Below are 21,609 nucleotides of genomic sequence, written 5' to 3' on the forward strand. Positions count from 1 at the left end.
TGTCAATACAATATCTGGTAGTACAAAATTAATTGAAGGCTCTGGAAAAGCAGCCTTATTACTACCTGGAGGAACGATATTGGTAATTGATAATGAATTATATTGTAGTAAGTCTCAAAGAAACTTGTTAAGTTTCAAGGTTATTCGCCAAAATGGCTATCATATTGAGACTGCAAATGAAGGAAAGGTTGAATACCTTTATATTACTAGAATAAATATGGAGAAGAAAATTGTGCACGAAAAATTACCTGCACTTTCTTCTGGGTTGTACCATACAAATATTGGTACTGTTGAATCACATGCCATTGTAAACAAAAGGTTTACTGATTTTAATGATTTTATCATTTGGCATGACCGGTTGGGCCATCCCGGTTATAATATGATGCGCAGAATTATTGAGAATTCACATGGACACACTTTTGAAGAATCAGAAAATTCTTCAATCTAAGGAATTCTCTTGTGTTGCTTGTTCCCAAGGAAAACTGATTATCAAACCATCAGCAACTAAGGTTGGGATTGAATCCCCTGCGTTTCTGGAACGTATACAGGGTGATATATGTGGGTCAATTCACCCTTCATGTGGACCATTTAAATATTATATGGTCTTGAAAGATGCATCTACAAGATGGTCACATGTGTGCTTATTATCAACTCGCAACATGGCTTTTGCGAGATTGTTAGCTCAAATTATAAGGTTAAGAGCACAATTTCCAGATTATGCAATAAAGACAATTCGTCTTGATAATGCTGGTGAATTCACATCTCAATCATTTAATGATTATTGTATGTCGGTTGGAATAAAAGTTGAGCATCCGGTCGCTCATGTACATACTCAAAATGGTCTAGCAGAATCATTGATTAAACGCCTCCAATTGATAGTTAGACCATTGCTAATGAGGACAAAACTTCCTATTTCAGTATGGGGGCATGCTATTTTGCATGCAGCAGCACTTGTGCGCATAAGGCCAACAAATTATCATGAATTTTCCCCATTACAGTTGGCGTTTGGAAGGGAGCCAAATATATCCCATCTTAGAATATTTGGATGTGCGGTATATGTCCCAATTGCTCCACCGCACCGCACAAAGATGGGTCCCCAAAGAAGGTTGGGAATATATGTTGGGTATGAATCTCCTTCTATTATAAAATATCTGGAATCTATGACTGGAGATTTATTTACGGCAAGATTCGCTGATTTTGATGAATCAGTATACCCAACATTAGGGGGAGAACATAAGCAGTTGAAAAATGAGATAGATTGGAATTCATTGTCACTATCTCATTTAGATCCTTGAACAAATCAATGTGAGCAAGAAGTTCAAAAGATGATTTATTTGCAGAATATTGCAAATCAACTGCCGGATGCATTTACTAACCTTCCACGGGTTACTAAATCGCATATCCCAGCTGCTAATGCTCAAGTTCGAGTTGATGTCCCGGTAGGATAACTTGTTCAGGCAAATGAGTCTAGACCACGCTTAAAACGTGGAAGACCATTTGGTTCCAAAGATAAAAATCCTCGAAAAAGGAAAGGAATAAATGATCAAGATGATCATAATTTGGAGGCGAGTGCTCAAGAAGAGCCCAGAGACACAACAAATGGTGATACCACCGAGGAGGTCCAAGTACCTGAAAATAATGAGAATGAAGAAATCTCAATAAGTTATGTCTCGACAGGAAAACGGTGGAACCAAAATGATATTGTGGTCGATAATATTTTTGCTTATAATGTTGTCATTGAAATAATGCAACAAGATAAGGATCTTGAACCAAAATCTGTCGATGAATGCAGACAGAGAAATGATTGGCCAAGATGGAAGGATGTAATTCAACCAGAGTTAACTTCACTTGAAAAACGTGAAGTTTTCGGATCAATAGTTCGAACACCTGAAAGTGTCAAGCCAGTAGGGCATAAAATGGGTTTTTGTGCGTAAACGAAATGAAAAGGGTGAAGTCGTAAGATATAAAGCACGACTTGTAGCCCAAGGTTTTTCGCAAAGACCTGGCATTGACTATATGGAAACATATTCCCCTGTGGTGGATGCAATTACTTTCAAGTATCTAATGAATTTGGCAGTTCATAAAAAGCTTGAAATGCACTTAATGGACGTGGTTACTGCCTATTTATATGGCTCATTGGACCATGACATTTTTATGAAAATTCCTGAAGGGTTCAAAGTGCCTGAAGCCTACAAGAATTCTCGAGAAAATTGCTCAATAAAACTTCAAAAATCCTTGTATGGGTTGAAACAATCAGGGCGAATGTGGTACAATCGTCTTAGCGAATATTTGCTAAAAGAAGGATATAAAAATGATCCAATTTGCCCTTGTGTCTTTATGAGAAAGTCTGGATCTGAATTTGTCATAATAGCAGTATATGTTGATGATTTGAATATTATTGGAACTCCAGAAGAACTTTCAAAGGCAGTAAAATGTCAGAAAAGAGAGTTTGAAATGAAAGACCTTGGAAAGACAAAATTTTGTCTTGGTCTACAAATTGAACATTTTACAAATGGGATATTTGTCCATCAGTCAACATATACTGAAAATATTTTAAAGAGATTTTATATGGATAAAGCACACCCATTGAGTACTCCAATGGTTGTGAGATCTCTTGATATTAATATAGATCCGTTTCGGCCTTATGAAAATGATGAAGAACTTATTGGTGCTGAAATACCATACCTTAGTGCAATTGGTGCATTAATGTATCTTGCCAACAATTCTAGACCAGATATAGCTTTCTCAGTAAACTTGTTAGCAAGATTTAGTTCTTCACCAACACGCAGACACTGGAATGGAATTAAGCATATATTCAGATACCTTCGAGGTACCATTGATATGGGATTGTTTTACTCAAATGATTCCACGTCACAATTGATCGGTTATGCAGATGCGGGATATTTATCTGATCCCCATAAAGGTCGATCGCAAACAGGCTATTTATTTACATGTGGTGGTACAGCTATATCATGGCGTTCAACAAAGCAAATTATGGTTGCCACTTCCTCAAATCATGCAGAGATAATAGCCATTCATGAAGCAAGTCGAGAATGTGTTTGGTTAAGATCAATAACTCAACACATTCAAGAAACATGTGGTCTTTCTTTGACAAAAGACGCTCCAACAATATTGTATGAAGACAATGCTGCATGTATAGCTCAACTGGAGGGAGGATACATCAAAGGAGACAGAACAAAACATATTTCACCAAAATTCTTTTTCACTCATGATCTTCAAAAGAAGGGTGAAATAGATGTCCAACAAATTCGTTCAAGTGACAATTTGGCCGATATGTTCACCAAAGCATTGCCAACTTCAACCTTTGAGAAAATGAGATACAAAATTGGAATGTGTCGTCTTCGAGATATTAAGTGATATTTTCATTAGGGGGAGCAAAATACGCGTTGTACTCTTTTTTCCTTAGTCAAGGTTTTGTCCCACTGGGTTTTCCTGATAAGGTTTTTAATGAGGCAGCACTCAAGGCGTATTATCAGATATGTGTACTCTTTTTCCTTCATTAGGCTTTTTCCCATTGGGTTTTTCCTAATAAGGTTTTAACGAGGCACATTTCACGTGGACATCCAAGGGGGAGTATTATCAACCAAGTAAAATGGTTGTCCACTTAAAATGGTGGATAGTCCATTTACTTTTTAAGTGGGTAAATTGCTCACTAATATTTTCCACCACTTGTAAATATGGCTATAAATATAGCCTTAAACTTCAATGTAAAAAGACACAAAACACATAAAAGAAGAGAATTACTATTACTCTCTCTATATTACTACTCTCTCTATTAACACTTTCTATATACATATTCTCTTGTTCTTCTTCCTTTATAAAATTGTCAAGTTAGTTAATTTATAACATTTATGATTAAATTTATAGTAATGTATAGTAATGAGGCACTTATACTCTCAACTTTCTCCGTAAGAAAAACAAAACGAACAAAACAAAGAGAAGAAATAAGATATGTTAGGGAGAAATTAGAAAATAGTCATATTGTGAACCGCCATTAATCAAGTTTTAGCCAATATTTCAGAATTAATTGAATTTTAGTCATTTTTAATATGAAAACATCATCTAGACTAGAATATGGACCTTAAAATCTTGGATATATTCCACGGAACTTTAAATATAATTAAGACTACATTAAGAGCTTGTTTGGATGGGCTTAAAAAAATTATTTTTTATGTATGAAGTGCTTTTAGAATTTTTAAGTGCTGAAAGTTATTTTTATGAATAAGCAGTTGAATGTTTGGATAAAAGTGCTTATGTTGAAAATAAGTTATTGATGTATTTGACAAATGTAAATTTTAGGGCTAAAGAGGGTACTTTAGGAATTAAAATAAAATATAAGAGATATAAAAGTAATTTTTATGGTCAAAGAAAATGGCTTTAAGCCCTTCAAAAAAAAAGTTAGGATTTCCAACTTTTCAGTTTTGGGTGACTTTAAGAACTTTATGGCTTAAATTTAACATTTTAAGTTGATAGCCAAACACCACAATAAGCTAAAAAGGGCTTATAAGTTGGTCATATTCAAATTCTTGAATGAATTTATGAAATTCGAAATACTAACATCAAACTGCATGACATAATCCTTCCGTTTCAACAATATAAATTTGAACTATATGACCATGACTCATAAATTTGGTTCTTCTACATTTTCTATTTGTATGTCCAATGTAACTAAACATAAAGTTACGACATACAGACAAATGACATACAAAATATACAAAACATCATAATTGTATGGAAATTGTAAGTTAATTATATGATTTGATTACATTGTATGCAACAATTTTTTTGTATGTAAGCTTGTATAATTTGATCGAATTGTATATATTTTTTTAAAACGCTTGCAACTTTTTGAAAACTCAAAAATCCCATATCCTATTTTTGTATCTTCAGGGGGGAAAATCCATTTGGATATATGAGAGGCCCAACTCGTAAGGCACTACAAAATGTCCAGTAAGGAAAAACTAAGGAACTAACCACAAGAATAAGCCCATGACGATTTGTGCTGGAGCCCAAGTCTCAGTTGTTTCAGCCCAGTTCACATACATGCGCCAGATAGTTGATCCAGAGTTCAGTATTTATTGTGTATTTCTGGCCATTTTTATTTGGATAAATTACGCGAAATGACAAACATTTAATGGTTATTATGTACTTAGGCTATAGTTTCAGTTAATTATTGAACGCGGCTATATTTTAATCAATTTTGCTATTTAATTTGTATAATTCGGCTCTTAATTGTATAAATTCAGAATTTGTATAATTCGGTTCCTAATTGTTTAAATTCAAAATTTGTGTATGCTTATTCTAACAATTTGTATACGATTTATTGATACATTTGATTTGTATAAGTTGTGAAAAATTTATAACTGTATAAATTTAGAATTTGTATATAATTATCTTGTTTGTATATGATTTGTTGATACATTTGATTTGTATGAGTTTTGAAAAATTCTTAAATGTATAAATACAGAATTTGTATGTACTTACCATGTTTGTATATTGACAAGAGAAATATACAAATGGAGTTCTGAAGAATTCATATGTATAAATACATAATTTGTATATATTTAGCATGTTTGTATATTGACAAACGAAATATACAAACAGAAATACCATCAGAAATTAAACTATAGCTATGAAGCGTAATTAGGAAAATTATAACTAAGGAGCATAGTTAAGATGCTTATAGAAGTTATTTGTGAAATTTCCTCTTATATTTACAGATTTAGCAGAGTTCAATAGTTCAATTTAAACTCTGTATTTATATTTTAACATTTACTAAATACATATAAATAATTAATTCAGAACACAACAAACATCCTTAACCTAAAAAAATAACTCCGATTCAATTATACACCAAATCAGTCCAAGGTTCTGAATTGAGACAATTTATTAAAGGGAAAACTACACAAAATAAACTCAAATGTGAAACTATTTATCCAAATTGGACCCAATCAAAACTATTTACCCTTAACGGACCCATGACCAAACTATTTACCCCTCTTACCCCAATTTTCTCCTTTCTTATTTCACGCATGATGTCAACATCAATGCTATTAATTAATTTTCTGTGATACTCCATCGGTATATTAATACCATATTGGTATCACATAGGATTGAGTTTAATTCTCTGTGATATTCTGTCTGTATATTGATACACTATCGGTATTATATAGGATTGGGCTCTAATTATGATACTCCTTTGGTATATTGATACCCTATCGGTATCATATAAGATTAAACTCTTTTTTTTTAAGAAATAAAAATGAAACAATTAAGAGAAAATTATTAAAGTCACAATTTTATTTATTAAACTCTAATTATGATATTCCGTCGGTATTTATTGATACCCTATCGGTATCATATAAGATTGAATCATTTTTAAGAAAAATAAAAATGAAACAATTAAGAGAAAATTGTTAGTCACAATCTTATTTATTAAACTCTAAATTAGTAAAAAATATATTATTTATGATACTCTGTTGGTATATTGATACCATATCAATATCATATACGGTGGACACTGACTTCAACATAACGTCACCAAGCGAATTTTAAAATAAATCTATTCCATTTTAAAATATAAAAAAAATAAAAATAATTAGACATTTAAAAATAAATACTTTCTTTTTTTGGGTATAAGTGTTCTTTTCCATTTATTAAAAGCAAGAGAAAGGGACTTGTATAAAAAGTTGCTAGTGTAAAAGACAAGACTGTCATTTTTTGATTGTTCGAGCATTTTATTTAATAACCAAAATTTGTTTGATCCATATTCCATCTACTATCTCATATAGATAACCTTGGAGATTTTTATTTTTTTTTTAAAATGGGGAGCTAATAGAACTCATGTGTTTAATCTGAGTGGTCTTTTATTAACTAAATCTCAAATGAAAGAAGTAAAGAGGGTTAAATTTTACTTTATCAATTCTAGCAAGGAGTGCGTTATTTATTTTTTTAGAAAAAGTGAAAAAAATAGATCAAAAAGTTATTGTAGCTTGTAAACACGCAAGTTTTATAGTGACGATAAACTCATCATTAAGAACTAATTATTGAAGAAATATCTAAAAAAAATAAAAATCTATATTGAAACATATATCCATGAAATTAGAATCGATTCTACATTAATGATACTTATATTTGTATAATTTTACTTCTTTTTTTTTTTATTTGGATCAGAAACACTTGACTAAAATTATGAATTTCCTCACTAGTTATAACTAAAACAAAATTGTGGCAACATATTATTGGTTCCCACATGATAAGGCTATGGCAACCTGTAGATTAACTTATCAAATCTAGAGAGATAAATGTAGAACATATTCTAATTATAAGTTAAAAGTTCTACATCACTTATTTATTTTCTTAATCAGAATTCCCTCATAATTTGTACTGCATCACTTCTTCATGTTTAAATAAGATGCTAAGGTACGTAGAGGAGTTGTCCTATTATTATTATTTTTTCCTTCAAATTAAGCTGTCCTATTCATTAATAATTAGGGGCATATATCCTAGTTGGTATGCTAATTTAGTATACGTTTTAATTAATTATTAACTTCATTCAACCAATTACTGCAAACATTTAACTAATTAATTAACCATGATTAGAACTATATTTGATTTCCGTCAATCAATTAAGCCTGATAAAGAGTGGGGTAATCAATTACATAGTCAACCCATGGAGGTTAATATATCCAAAAATTGGCTAAAACAGTTTAATTTAAATAATCTTGAAAAGCCAATTAGTTGGTATATTTTTTATTCCTAAAGGATTTAAGTTGGAATTATTCCCTTTGTCCTATATCATTTTCAATTTGATTCGAAATGCTAATTTAATCTTTAACAATTTTTCAGTACTGTTTGTCCCTTATTCTATCTCCGTCCTTGGAAATTAATTTATTACATAAATATGCATAGTCTTTCTTTCTTCTTTTTTTTTTTTTTTGACATTTTGCCTTTTCCCTCTTTAAACATGAATTCTATAAGTAGTTTTATTTAATCGTATATCACTTTGACATATTTATGGTGGATAATACTTATAAGTTCATGTAATTCTTAAGCGCGCATATAACTATTTTCTACTTTTAATGTCCCGTACACACTAGCACAAGTACATGACAACATACAATTTCGTATTTCAGATCATCATGATAATCACACCCAATTTAGCCTCATACATGGCATGCATGCTTAAGAGTACAAGATTTGAAGGATATTAAAAAATTACATACATATTAAGAAACAAAATTTTAAAAGTATAAAATTTCCTTAAACTCCCTTTCCATTAAAACTAAGGTGACACATAAACTGAAAACCTAGGAAGTACTATTTTATCATCTAGTATATACAAAGAAAGAGAAAATTGCAGAATCAGAATTTTCACTAAGTATATTCAAAATATGAAAAAATAAACACATGAAAAAGTCAAAAAAATGTTCAACATCTAATATATAATCCGAACCATGCCCAACTCCACCCCCGGCCTCTTAGTAGTAGTCATGTTATATATAAAATATATTCATCGCCGGATCATATGCTCTTCACCTGATTCTTGATCAACATGCCTAATCCAACGCTTGGGATTATTTTTGGACTTGAAATTTCCAATATTATTACTACTACTTGATATATAAGCAATCTCTAGTCCAATATTTTCAAATGGAAGTGTTATTGCTCTCACAACGCTTAATTTTGCATCAAGGACCCCTTTCCAACTCAACGTAGTACTAATATTCCTTTTGCATACTAAGATTGCTCCATGTTGATTCAATTTAACACTACTTATTAAACCTTTACTAAAGTTTTTTCTCCCACCATCAATCTCAACAACAAAAAAATCAACCGGTTTATTCAGCTTTCTAGTTATCTCCTCCGCCTCATCTTCTCCCACAACCACTACTTCCGGCAACGACATGTCGGACGATAATTTCTGCATGGCACTCACGTATTCTACTCTTGAAGCTTCGTCCGGTACCATGCATACGTGCCTCCCATGCGTGTGTTTCGCGGCAATGGCTAGGCCTAATGTAAAAAGAAACATAATTAATTAAATAAAAGTATTGTATTCTCTAATTAACATAATATCAGAGCAAACAGAAATATTAGGAGAGATGATCGCACAATGTAATACGTACCTGTGCTAATTGTGGAGATGTTTGAGACGTTGTCCCCATTTTCATGTTTGTTCCATGCCTCAACTATTAATTTTGCGTTATATCCCGCAGCCATGGCTGATAAAAATTCTGCGGCGCTGGTTTTACTTGATATTCCACACTGCATATATATATATATATATATGATCATTGAAATGTCCAAAACAAATTAAGAAATTAAAGGAAAGAAAAAGAATAGAAGGTTTTACTTCATTTAATTAGAGGCAAATCAATTACTCTCTCTAGCTATATCATTTTACATGGCCAACGTTAACTTGACACTCCCCTAATAAAAAAAAATATTAGAGATTTTATTTTACTAAACTAATCTTATGAATTTATGAATGATGTTTTGTAACTCTAAATTTGACTACTACAATACTTAGAATAAAAAAAGAAAATCCTATTTTTATTAGACTATAGGAGCAAGTAAAATAAAACGGAGCGCGCTATGGACTAATTAAGTATAGCTAGAATGTAAATAAAATGTTTTTGCTTACTGTTTTTATGGTGTCAAGATATGCTTTTGAAGCTGTTTCTGGAGACCAAACTAGTGTCATCTTTGCTTCCTCTTCTTTTATGATATTTTCCTTTCAATACATGAAAGAAATTAAATGGTGGAAATAGTTGTACAAGAGGTGTTTGATTGCTTTTAAATATAAAGCAGTTTGTTTTACTTCCTTTGAAACCGTTGGCGTTTTATATCTACAACACCAACCTGCCTCAATGAGTTTATCTAATTTTTTAAACTGTCTTTTTCTAGCAATTGTTAATTTAAATTAAACTTAATATTAATTTTAAATTATAGTGACGAGCAACAGATCCATCTCCTAGATATCATTCTTTGTTTTTTAAAACTCAATTTTACAATTTGGTACGACATTATATTATTTATTGGGGTGTTGACATTGAGATATATATACTCCCTCCATTCCAAAATAGTTTTCATGTTTCGCTTTTTCAATGACAATTTAGATTATAAAAAATACTATAAGTTACAATTTTTCTCATAACAATATAATGACAAAATAGATCTTAAAATGACGTTGGTCAAAGTTTATATCATTTGACTCTTAAAAAGAAAATTGTGACAAGTTTTTAGAACGGAGTGAGTTACACGCAAGCTAATTAAGACACAACCTTCATAAACTATGGTGTACTTTTCTGCAGCATCTAGCTAATCAACATGTTCTTAACTATATCCATGAATCTAATGTAATATAAGAGATGTTTAATTTATGCTGCTTGACAAAATAACTACTTTTGCACAGATATGCTAGATTAAAATGCTTTTTTTTCTTTTTTCTTTTAATTGTTCAGAATTTTGAATTGTGTTTTAGGTGCATAGAGATTTAATTTGAAGTACTCTAGCCCTGTAACAAATCAGAACAAAGTTGGCATCAAGCTGATTGTTTAAACGATATGAAATACTCTAGGCAAATTTCGTATTGAAAATCATGAAAGCGAATTTTTTTTTTAAAATATAAGAAAGCAAGGGTTTAAACTCATATTGTCCACAACATTATGACTAGTGGATTGCACTATTACACGATATTATATGCTAAATACATCAGTAATCAATTGATAGAATTATTATCATTATTATTTTATGTTTTCTTTTTTAAAAAAAGAATATATGACTACAACATATACCCATATGCAAAAGACAAACGAGGTTGGGGATAGGAAAATACAACCTTAATTATAAATGGCCGTACTTTGCAATGGTCAAAATTGTACAACAAAGAAAGCAAGAGAGAGAGAGAGAGTAAAATGTTGTTATATATAATATAATAATCCAAAGGATATGGATTGTGGAGTCAACTTCTCCATATGTTGTAATTAATTGTACCAAGTTGTAACTAAATAAAAGTGGATGATGTTCTTTTCATTGTAAACAATCACATATAAATTTCTATGATAAATAAGAATTGTTACCAAAAAAAAAAAAGTCTTTAGGTTGTTTGATTGAAAAAAAGTTATTTCAAAATTAATTATTTTTAGATTAACTATTTTGAGATGAGTTATTTTATTATGTATATGGGATAATTTATTTCATCATTATGGTATAAATAACGGAATAAATTATTCAAAACTTGACAACCAAACAAGACATCAAAATTTTATTTCTGGATATTTTTTTTATTCCTCACACCAAACAACCCTTTAATGTCAATATGTATATAACTTAACTCTTATATATTGACAATTTTCAATATATAAAGCATTCGAATTAATAATTATCAAAATCTAAACTTTTAAGATTAGGGTTCAAATTTCAATGAAAACAAAAAATATTATAGGAGATTTGTTCTGATGATCTATCTAAACCTATGTGAGCAGAGTTATTCGGAATTTCTATAAGAGAAAACATGTATTTAATGAATAGTTGATGTATGCACAAATTTGAGCCCAACACCACAATTTTTTAATTAAAATAATTTGTATTAATATATTATTTTAACTACTATATATTGCATGTTTGTGATATCAATTAATTGACAAATATGAGTTATAGTGAGATAATTGAGATTTCGCTATTCTCTTAATTAGAGATTTTGAAATTGAGCCTCTAAAAATATAATAAAAAATCATGTTATGATTTATTTGGCAAGAATCCATATTAATTCAGTGTTTAAGCTGCAAAACTTTTAATCCCGTTTGCTCAATGTTTAAATTTAACGATTTTGATTTTTGATGTCGAAGATTTTTTTCACATAACAAGCGGGAGGCCAAAAGTTGAAGTCGGGTGTAATTCATGTAATTCCAATCAAAAAAAGCCCTAGTCCAGATATTATTATGGGCCAGCATTCGTTATAGCCCAATTACTGACAAAATCCACATATCAATCCTCTCAACCGCTGTATTGGCCGTTAAAAGGAAATGAACCAACACTTGACTCTTTGTACATAGCTCAAGAACAAAGATTTCAAAAGCACCAAAACTGATGCTTCTTGTAGCAAATTCAAGCCAAGCATGGAACTTAGCACACCCAACACTAAATCTCTCTCAGAAATGCAAAACACAAGTGGACATTGATCAATTTCATGCTCAATTGATAACCACAGGACTTGTAAAAAATCCATTTTTGACCACAAAACTTATCTTGAAATTCTCTTCTTCCCCTCACACACCCATCATTGAATTTGCTCGGTTTCTCTTCTTTTCTGACGATTTCTGTTGTTCAAATCGAAATAGAAAAGACCCATTTCTGTGGAATGTGATAATGAAGTCATTTTCACATGGAAATGACCCATATAAGGCTTTTGAAGTGTTCTGTTTGATGCTTGAAAAGGGGGTCTATGTGGATGAGTATTCGTTATCTATAGTTTTGAAAGCGTGTTCAAGAATGGGTTTTGTTAAGCGGGGAATGCAGGTTCATGGACTATTGAGGAAAATAGGACTTGTGTCTGATGTGTTTTTGCAAAATTGTTTGATTTCCATGTATGTAAGGTGTGGGTTTGTTGAGTATGGTCACCGCGTGTTTGATAGAATGTTTATGAGAGACTCTGTTTCGTATAATACAATGATTGATGGGTATGTGAAATGTGGAATGCTTGGTGTTGCTTGTCGTTTGTTTGATTTTATGCCAATAGAGATGAGGAATTTGGTTTCTTGGAATGCTATGCTTACTGGTTATGTCAAATTGGACCAAGGGTTTGATGTTGCTTGGGAGCTGTTTGATAAAATGCCCGAAAGGGATTTGGTTTCTTGGAATTTGATGCTTTATTGTTGTGTTAAAAGTGGAAATGCTGAAAAGGCTACTGCTTTGTTTGACATGATACCGAAGAAGGATGTAGTCAGCTGGGCAATAATGGTAGATGGGTATTCAAAAATTGGTAAGATTGATATTGCAAGACATTATTTTGATGACATGCCTCTAAGGGATGTGATTTCTTGCAATGCTATTATGGCTGGATATGTCAAGAATGGCCACTACCTTGAAGCATTAAAAGTGTTTCATGATATGTTAAGAGGGAGTAGGCTGGCTCCTGATAGTACCACCTTGTTGATTGCGCTTTCTGCAGTTGCTAAGTTAGGTTACATTGATGAAGGGATTGCACTGCACTGTTATATAGAGGAGAATGGGTTTCTTGTGGCTGGAAAGCTTGGTGTCGCATTGATAAACATGTATGCAAAATGTGGCAGTGTAGATAGTGCAATGGGCTTGTTCAATGACATCCAAGAAAAAACCGTTGATCACTGGAATGCTATGATTGGTGGATTGGCCATTCATGGCTTCGGGGACCTAGCTTTCCAATTGTTCATGGAGATGGAAAGACTTTCATTAGATATAGATGATATCACATTTATTGCAGTTTTGAATGCTTGTGGTCATTCTGGACTGGTAAAGGAAGGCATGATCTGTTTTGAGATCATGAGAAGGGCACATCATATGGAACCTAAGCTCCAGCATTATGGATGCATGGTTGACATCCTTAGTCGAGCAGGACATGTGGAGGAGGCCATAAAATTTGTCGATGAAATGCCAATCTATCCTAATGATGTAGTTTGGCGGACGTTGCTAAGTTCATGTAGGAATCAAGAAAACGTTCACATTGGAGACCCAATGGATAAGCAATTAGTTGGACTAAATTCTCATAATTCAAGTTCCTACGTGCTTTTGTCTAACATATATGCTCAATTTGGTAAGTGGGACTATGTTAGAAGGGTTCGAACAATAATGAAAGAAAGGGACCTGAAGAAAATTGTTGGCAGCAGTAGGATTGAGCTCCAAGGAATTGTCCATGAGTTCTCTGTGGGAGACAAATCCCATGATCAATTTGAAGAGATCTATTCCACATTACAGATGGTTTGTGTATAGCTGTGAAGTCAAATTTAACTAGTCATTAGCATCTTTTAGCTCTAGACAGGGAAATTATTCTAAGCTGTTCCTCTGTAATTAGCAAAGCACCAGGAAAAACAATCCTGGAACTTGTAAATTTAAGTCAATGTATCTAATAAGAGAAGTTCAAAATAGAACTGCAGTTTAAACTCTTTTACCTTCTTCACAATTCCTAGAGTCCCACATCTTGAATCCCACACCCAACTACTTCAAGGTCCAAGGATGTATGGATGTTACGCATTGACATCACTAAAAATAAGATTGTAACATAATAACAAAATGTAATAGCAAGAACTTCTAGTAACTTTTTTTGTTTTATTTTTACTTTGTATAATATTGACCTGAGATGAGTTTACATGGTGTAACATGGTAAGTGAGAATTTTGGGATTGAGGTGTAGTTATTGTTGTTCTGATTGTTTAGCTCATCACTAAGCTAGATTATTATAGTTGGGAAAATAAGGTAAAAGGAGTTAAATGAAAGATAGGGGATTTGTATTTTTTTTTAATTTTTTTTATTATAAATTTTTAATTAGATGTTAATTATGAAGAGATGGGGTTGAATTAGAATATTTAAAAGTTTAGGGTAAAAATTAAAAAATCAAAAACTTTTAATAAAACCCTAATTTTCATTCATTTACTCCACTTTTTAAACTTTTCTCTATTTCCCTCTTCTCTTCTCTCTTCTGTTCTTCATTTCCCTCTTCTCCTCTCTTCTCTTTTCTTCATTTTTTTAACGCTCTTTTTTCTTTTTCTTTCATCTTCTTCTTCCTTACCTTCTTTACTTTTTTCCTTCTCTGTTTTTCCCTTTATGTTTAAACTTTTTGTGTTTTCATCTTCTTCTTCTTTGGATGTTTCATTCTCATTTTTTTCTTCACTTCGATTTGATTGTGAAAACTATATTAAAAAATTGATGAAAAGAGATGAGAACAGAAGAGAGGATATGTTGTAAATGTTTATATAAACATGAGTTGTTCAAGCAACCAAGAAGATATTTAAACAACCAAAAGTTGTTTAGTTCAAACAACCAGAAGATATTTAAACAACCCTAAATTGTTTAGTTCAAACAACAAAAGTTATTTAAACAACCAAAAAATATTTAAACAACCAAAAGTTGTTTAGTTCAAACAATCAGAAGATATTTAAACAACCCTAAGTTGTTTAGTTCAAACAACCAGAAGTTGTTTAAACAATCAAAAGTTGTTTAGTTCAAACAACCAGAAGATATTTAAACAACCCTAAGTTGTTTAGGTGTTTTTTACAACCCTCTTATATGTTGGACCTATTTGTAAATAACAAAACTTTGGGGTGTATAAAAATATTCTTTTTTAAATTAGTATAACTCATTAATAACTAATTATACTAGAGTCCCTTTTACCCAATTTTTAAAACTTGTGTCCTATATCCTCAAATAGATAACTCAAAAGTCTCTTTTAATTAAAATCCCCATTATAGTTTATGCGTAGGCCAGGCTTGGGCTTCTTTGTGTTGGACATGGCGTTGGGCCAGTTGGTTTTGGTCCAGGTCAAGTTTTAGGAAGCAAACTTCAAACCCATATGTGTGAAGTTGATTTTGAAGCAGCTAAACTCAGGGAATCTTATGAACTCGGCTATGCCTTTAAATAATGATTCTCAAATTGGTTATCTGTGCACACTTCCCCAATGAAGGATCTAAAATGATCAGATATTATTTCAGAATGAACAAGTTGGAATTCTACCAAGGTTTACTATTTCACGTCCTCTTCAAATTAGGCCATCAATAGTTAGGTGGATTTTTCAAATGATAATGAGACAAACATGGGTGGCAGCCCACTCCCCAAACCTCTCCATGTTATCAATTAGAGTAGGAAACTAGAGTTAGCCTTACCAGAGAAAGTCATATTATTCCAATAGGCTATAACTCTCAATTTCCTTAGGCCACCTTAGGTTCCTCTTCCCAAGAATTATTTTAGCACATTGTGATAAAATCATACAGCAATTTCAGCAACAAAAAATTAGTATCAATTAATTTAAGGAGCTAGATACTGTAAAATAATAGAAACCCCTTTATAGTGTTATGAGTAGGAGGTCCAAGAGAAGGTTGACAACTTTGCCCAAGACAAAAAATACTCACAGGCAACACAGAGTAGCTTCTCTGGTCACGAGAACCTATTTTTGTCTTAAAAAACTGAAAGAGATTAACTTCTATGCATTAAAGGTAACAGTCCATAATAAGTGGAATTAGTAAGCTGAAAAACAAGTCTAAACAGGTACATGACCTACTACGAGAGGTAAAAATATACCGGATAGTATAAATTTTACATTGTCAGCGTGCATTATTTTCTTATTCTTTTTAATAAAGAACGAACAACCACATAATCAAGTTTGTGGATGATGAAGTAAAAATAGTAAGTGTAGACACAAAGAAGATTCAAGTTTTGCTGCAATGCTTTTTCAGGGATGAGAGGGGCATTATGTCCTTGGTGGTTCCAGCCAAAATTTTATACTTATTTACTTGTTTGGAAATTTCTGGTGGTGGATTCAAACGTCAGAAGATCACATGTTGGGATTAGAAGAATTTGGATCTTAGTTGGAGTAAGAAGTTTTGCCATCTTGACTTTGGTTACATCATATTCTGGAGAGTAAGTTGGACCATTCTGTTTTATCAATTTGGAGTGCTCAATTTGACATATGTCCAAAATTTATAGCTTTGGATACTCCATTTCTTTATATTCTCTTTATGTTTCTTTTTAATCCCTTTTCCTTTTTCAGATTGCAGATGGGGTAGAGTTCCTGTTTTTTGGTGTACATTTCATATATTTTGGTGATCTTTTACTTCTTGAAGACAAGAAAGGCTGAAGTACCCTCACAATAGAAGACATCTAATTATATCACTAGTACACAGAATTGATCTCTGGTTAATACTACATGACTATACTATGAAAGTAGTAAATAGCAAGAAGTCATATATGATATAGAAATTGCACTTCTGGTACACTAGTTTGCAAATGGAGAGAACTTGCTTATAATTATGGTTAAGTTACATAATACAAGAGAACTGATCACTCGAGGCTACCTACGTCGAGGTGCATTAGTACTAAACTATGTGGAACAGGCACCCGACATTCATGTGTCGTCCTCTAGCACAAGTCATGCAGGATCAAAAGGATGGGAAAAGGGTGCCAACTCCTGGCATCAGTAAGAAGTCAGTACTAATGAGAATTTGGGTGCTGTACTAGCATTCATGACTTGCTGGAGGATAAATCATTGAGTTCTTGCATGACAATTTCAATGTCTGGCCTCTGATTTGGTGACTCGTGCGTGCAAAGTAGAGCAACCTTTGCCATCTGAACTGCCTCCTCTTCAACAAAGTTGCCCCAAAGATTCGGATCAATGAAGTCTTCAAATCTGCACAACTCTGCCGCTTGATGGTTAGAAGGGGTGATTTTACGTCTCCCGGAGAGAACCTGAAATATAATCATGCCAAATGCATAGAGATCACTCTTTTCGGTGAACCTGCCAGTGGTTGTATACTCAGGAGCTAGGTAGCCCATTGCAGCACTTTCCTTGAGTGTTGAGAAGACAATATCATCTGCTAGTAGTTTGTGCAGACCAGAATCCGAGAGCAATGGGTTGTAGTGTTGGTCAACAAGTACTTTTTCAGCTGACATATTTCGATGGACTAGAGCAGGTTTGCCTCCCTTGTTTCCATGCAAGTAATGAATACCTGTTAAACAACAGATATCAGATTTTGTTATTCAAATAACAGGAGCGACAAAAAAAATTAACCACGGAGATGTACAGGCAGTTTCCTTCCAAGCTAACATCTGATTGAGTATAAATTTGGTCGTCAAAGAGCTACAATGAAAACATCAAACATGACACAATAGTCAAACAGTAGCTCACCTCTGGCGATGCCTTTAATTATAGAAAGTCTGGTAGACCAATCAAGGACCTTTCCTTTTCCATCCTTCACGTCAAGGTACTGCAACAAATTTCCATTGGGGACGAAATCGTAGATCAGAAAGCATTCTCCCCTACCTTTTGAACAGCAAAAACCTCTCAACCTCAGAAGATTTTCATGTTTCAATGAGGTTAAGAGCTTTAGTCCCTTGAGAAATTCAGTTTCATCAGACTTGCAGCTAGTCTTGGAAATGCACTTAATAGCAACAAGAGACCCATCCCTCAATGTCCCCTTATAGACAGCTGTGAAATTACTCTTGCCTAATAAGCTTGTCTCTGAAAAGTACTGTGTGGCAGACTCAACTTCATCCAAATTGTACATAAAGCTCTCAAATACTTCCTGAGAGAAAGCACTTCCACCTCGGCCTTTGCCCAGAGGATCCCAACCATTGGAATATTCCAGACTGATGAGGGGTGATGCACTTCTTCTAGAGATCTCCTTCACCTCATCAGTACTGAGTCGCCTATCAGAGGAATCAAGAGTACCTCCAATTTTCTGTTTACTACGACGGTACCACGAAAATGTGAAAAGTCCAGTTACTGCTACTGCAACAAAAAGTGCAATAACACCAACAGCCACAGCAGTTTGTGAATTTCTTGACTGACTCATTTGTTCCGATCGCACATTTGCCGACTCTGGGATGTCTTTTGTGGGGAGACGATTCGAACCAGGTTCAAATGGTTGTGGTCTGTTTTGGTTTAGACTAGATACAGTGCAGAGTTTCAAGGAAGAAAATTCAATTCCACATAAGTCTGGGTTGTTTGCATACTGAAATCCCTCATTCAGTCTCTTTAAGGCTTCATTTCATCCATTGCCCAAACCAAAAAGACCAAAAAGGAGAGTTAGTTCTACTATTATGTCTAATAGTAAACATAGGGATTCATAAGCATCTGAAGCAGTGAAATAGGATTACTATCAAGAAAATCAAATAGAATTACCTTGAGGGACATTGCCAGAGAGGGTATTATTTCTGATATCAAGAACTTCTAGCTTAGGAGCATCAGCGAGTTTTACTGGAATCGACCCAAAAAGATAATTGAAGCTCAAGTCAAGCCTGGTTAACATTTCCAAGCCTCCCAAGCTTGCAGGAATTGCTCCAGTTAACTGATTGACTTGCAAAGCAAGAACACTGAGTTTCTTCAAAGCCCCAAGTTGATTAGGTATGCTTCCAGTCAACTGGTTATAACATAGTTGCATTACTGTGTAAAATCAGAAAACATATGGATTCAGTTACTTTTATTTGAGATTTCATTCAACAAATAAATTGCAGAAAAAGGACAAAGCCACCTAACCAAGAGAATAAGAAATTTGCAAGTTTGCCAGTAAAGTTGGAACTTTCTTCAAGCATTAGCCCATATTGAAGCTCAAATCATTGGGGAAAGGGACTAATAACACAGAAAAGCCTAACATAAAACCAAAAAGATAGAGGCTTTTCCAAGTGTTTCATGTTCTAAAAGCACCAAGCTGTAAGCTGCATAGGAACAAAAATCACCTCAACAAAGATACTTCGAGGTTACCTCTTTATTATAGACTTACCATGACTAATGAGTACTAAAAATCAAAGCTTTTTCAAGAAAAAACATAGGCATTGTGAAACTACTCAATAACTAACAGCATTATCCCTTTTTGAGGTCTTTATTGAGATACCCATCTCATTAAGAGAGCTATGGATCTATTTGGCAAGGTTCAAATATTCATTCAAATTAAGTCATAATTAGGCATCAAGTCTGAGTCTTTTTTACCATAAATTACCAAAACAGCAAAGATAGCAACCTTTTTCCTCAAGAAAAAAACAAAAAGAACCCACCTTGAAGATTAGACATGTTGCCAACCTCAGGAGGAATAACACCAGAGAGATTATTCACATTGAGATACAAATCTGAGAGCTGAGTTAAGTTAGCAATTTCTTTAGGTACAACCCCATGTAGCTTGTTGAAGTGCAAGTACAACCCAGACAAGCTTTGAAGCTGACCAATCTCAGATGGGATTTTCCCAGTAAGATCTTTGCCCTGCAAAGAAATGTTAACAACTTGTCCAAGCTCATTACAAGCAATACCTTCAAAAGAACCATTGCATGGGTCAGTAGAATTAGCTGACCATGATGAAAGAATGAGGCTTTTTGGGTCCAATGATTCTTTGATAGTCATGAGCAATGATAAAGAAGTTTTAGTACTATCATTAATGGCTTCAGAAGAAACTATTTGTTGTGGGTATGCTAGGATTAGGATGAAAAAAGAGAGAAAAGAGAGAAAACCCATGTTTGGTTTGCAAGAAAATGGATGGAAAAGTTTGTGGGGGAAACTTGGTTTTAGTGACAAAACTCAAGAAAGGAGTGTTGGCTTTTGTGAAGAAGATATTGCAATGTGTGACTGATGGATACCTGGTGTAGAGATAATAATAATAATAATAAAATGCTGAAAGAAGAAAACTCCAAGAATCCAATTTGAATCTTGGTAACTGGGGTAACCAGTAACCTGTAACTAGCTAGCTTGGGAAAACAATAATTTTGAATCAAATTTTAAACAATTATTGCATCCATTTTAACTCGACATGAAGGTTCAATATATCAAAACGGAGAAAATACTTATTTTTTTTCAAAAATTTATATGGCATAGCTCAAATTTCGAGAACTATGAATTTGGATATAAAATTTTAAAGTTTTTAAAAATAAAATTTGAAAACTACGTAAAGTGTTCTAAAAATCACAGTAATTAATTATTTAAAAGGCATATAGAAAGGTCATGATCAAAGAAAAAATATTTTTACTTTCGAAACTGAAAAGATGTTACATGACATGAGATGAATGGCGTATATTTTTTATTTTTTGAAAAGACAAATTTACAATAGAGCTAGTTATATATGGAAAATTGTTTAAATATTTTTTGACTAATAATAGTGTCACGTATAAAATAAAATGGAGAAGCATAGAGACATAGACTATTTTTAACCTTTTGAGGGATGAAAAAAAAGGTTTTGATTTTCCATTTGAGAGATGAACAAAAAGGTTTTGAGGTACTAAGGTTTGGGAGTTATAGTCTGTTTGGATTTACTTATTTTTAAGCAGCTTATAAGTTGAAAACTGATTATAAGTTAAAAAAAAATAAAAAAAAAATGTTGGCCAATTTATTTATTTATTGACAATTTATAAACTGCTTAAAATAAGTTCATCCAAATAAACCCAACTATTTATTGGAGCTTATTTTAAGCACAAAATGACTTTAAATTAATCAATCAAACACTCAAAAAAAATTGAAAACATCTTATAAATTAATTCAAACGACCTCTTATTCATTTGTATGTCTTCTTTTTACATTTAATAAAAAGGCAGTCAAAATAATAGGTGACTACTGACTTCTGAGTAGCAGTAAGGAAGTACTGCTACTTCTCATAAATGTAAGAGAACAGGTTAGGTTGGTTTTTGAATTTTAGAATTTATTGCTCAAGCCATTTAATTCCTGTGTAATTTTGAAACTTTTGTGCAGTAATTTTTCCATTCAAGTAATGCCGATCTCAGTCATTTATTTTTCTTTGAAAGAAAAATTTGTTCTATTCCATTTTCTATGATATTATTGTATACACAATTTTATATGACATGTTTAATATTACAAAGTTAAAAAATATTTTAGTACGTTCGATATATTTTTATTATGTTAAGC

General features: G+C 32.7%; 3 protein-coding genes across 3 annotated transcripts; 1 reads left to right on the plus strand and 2 right to left on the minus strand.

The window, feature by feature from the left end:
* Positions 1 to 8,497: 8,497 nt before the first annotated feature.
* Positions 8,498 to 9,798, minus strand: LOC129884770 (uncharacterized). The gene is made up of 3 exons (XM_055959052.1): positions 9,668 to 9,798; positions 9,150 to 9,288; positions 8,498 to 9,036 (listed from the first exon to the last, which is right to left on the minus strand). The coding sequence occupies exons 1-3, from the start codon at positions 9,725 to 9,727 to the stop codon at positions 8,534 to 8,536; spliced, it is 702 nt and encodes a 233-aa protein (XP_055815027.1). The 5' UTR covers positions 9,728 to 9,798; the 3' UTR covers positions 8,498 to 8,533.
* A 2,196-nt stretch (positions 9,799 to 11,994) lies between these two features.
* Positions 11,995 to 14,165, plus strand: LOC129886685 (pentatricopeptide repeat-containing protein At2g45350, chloroplastic). The gene has a single exon (XM_055961477.1). The coding sequence runs from the start codon at positions 12,115 to 12,117 to the stop codon at positions 13,990 to 13,992; it is 1,878 nt and encodes a 625-aa protein (XP_055817452.1). The 5' UTR covers positions 11,995 to 12,114; the 3' UTR covers positions 13,993 to 14,165.
* A 2,770-nt stretch (positions 14,166 to 16,935) lies between these two features.
* Positions 16,936 to 20,352, minus strand: LOC129886686 (LRR receptor-like serine/threonine-protein kinase GSO2). The gene is made up of 4 exons (XM_055961478.1): positions 19,761 to 20,352; positions 18,892 to 19,152; positions 17,896 to 18,750; positions 16,936 to 17,716 (listed from the first exon to the last, which is right to left on the minus strand). The coding sequence occupies exons 1-4, from the start codon at positions 20,209 to 20,211 to the stop codon at positions 17,232 to 17,234; spliced, it is 2,052 nt and encodes a 683-aa protein (XP_055817453.1). The 5' UTR covers positions 20,212 to 20,352; the 3' UTR covers positions 16,936 to 17,231.
* Positions 20,353 to 21,609: the final 1,257 nt, after the last annotated feature.

This window comes from Solanum dulcamara, chromosome 4, assembly GCF_947179165.1.
Source record: "Solanum dulcamara chromosome 4, daSolDulc1.2, whole genome shotgun sequence".
Classification (NCBI taxonomy): domain Eukaryota; kingdom Viridiplantae; phylum Streptophyta; class Magnoliopsida; order Solanales; family Solanaceae; genus Solanum; species Solanum dulcamara.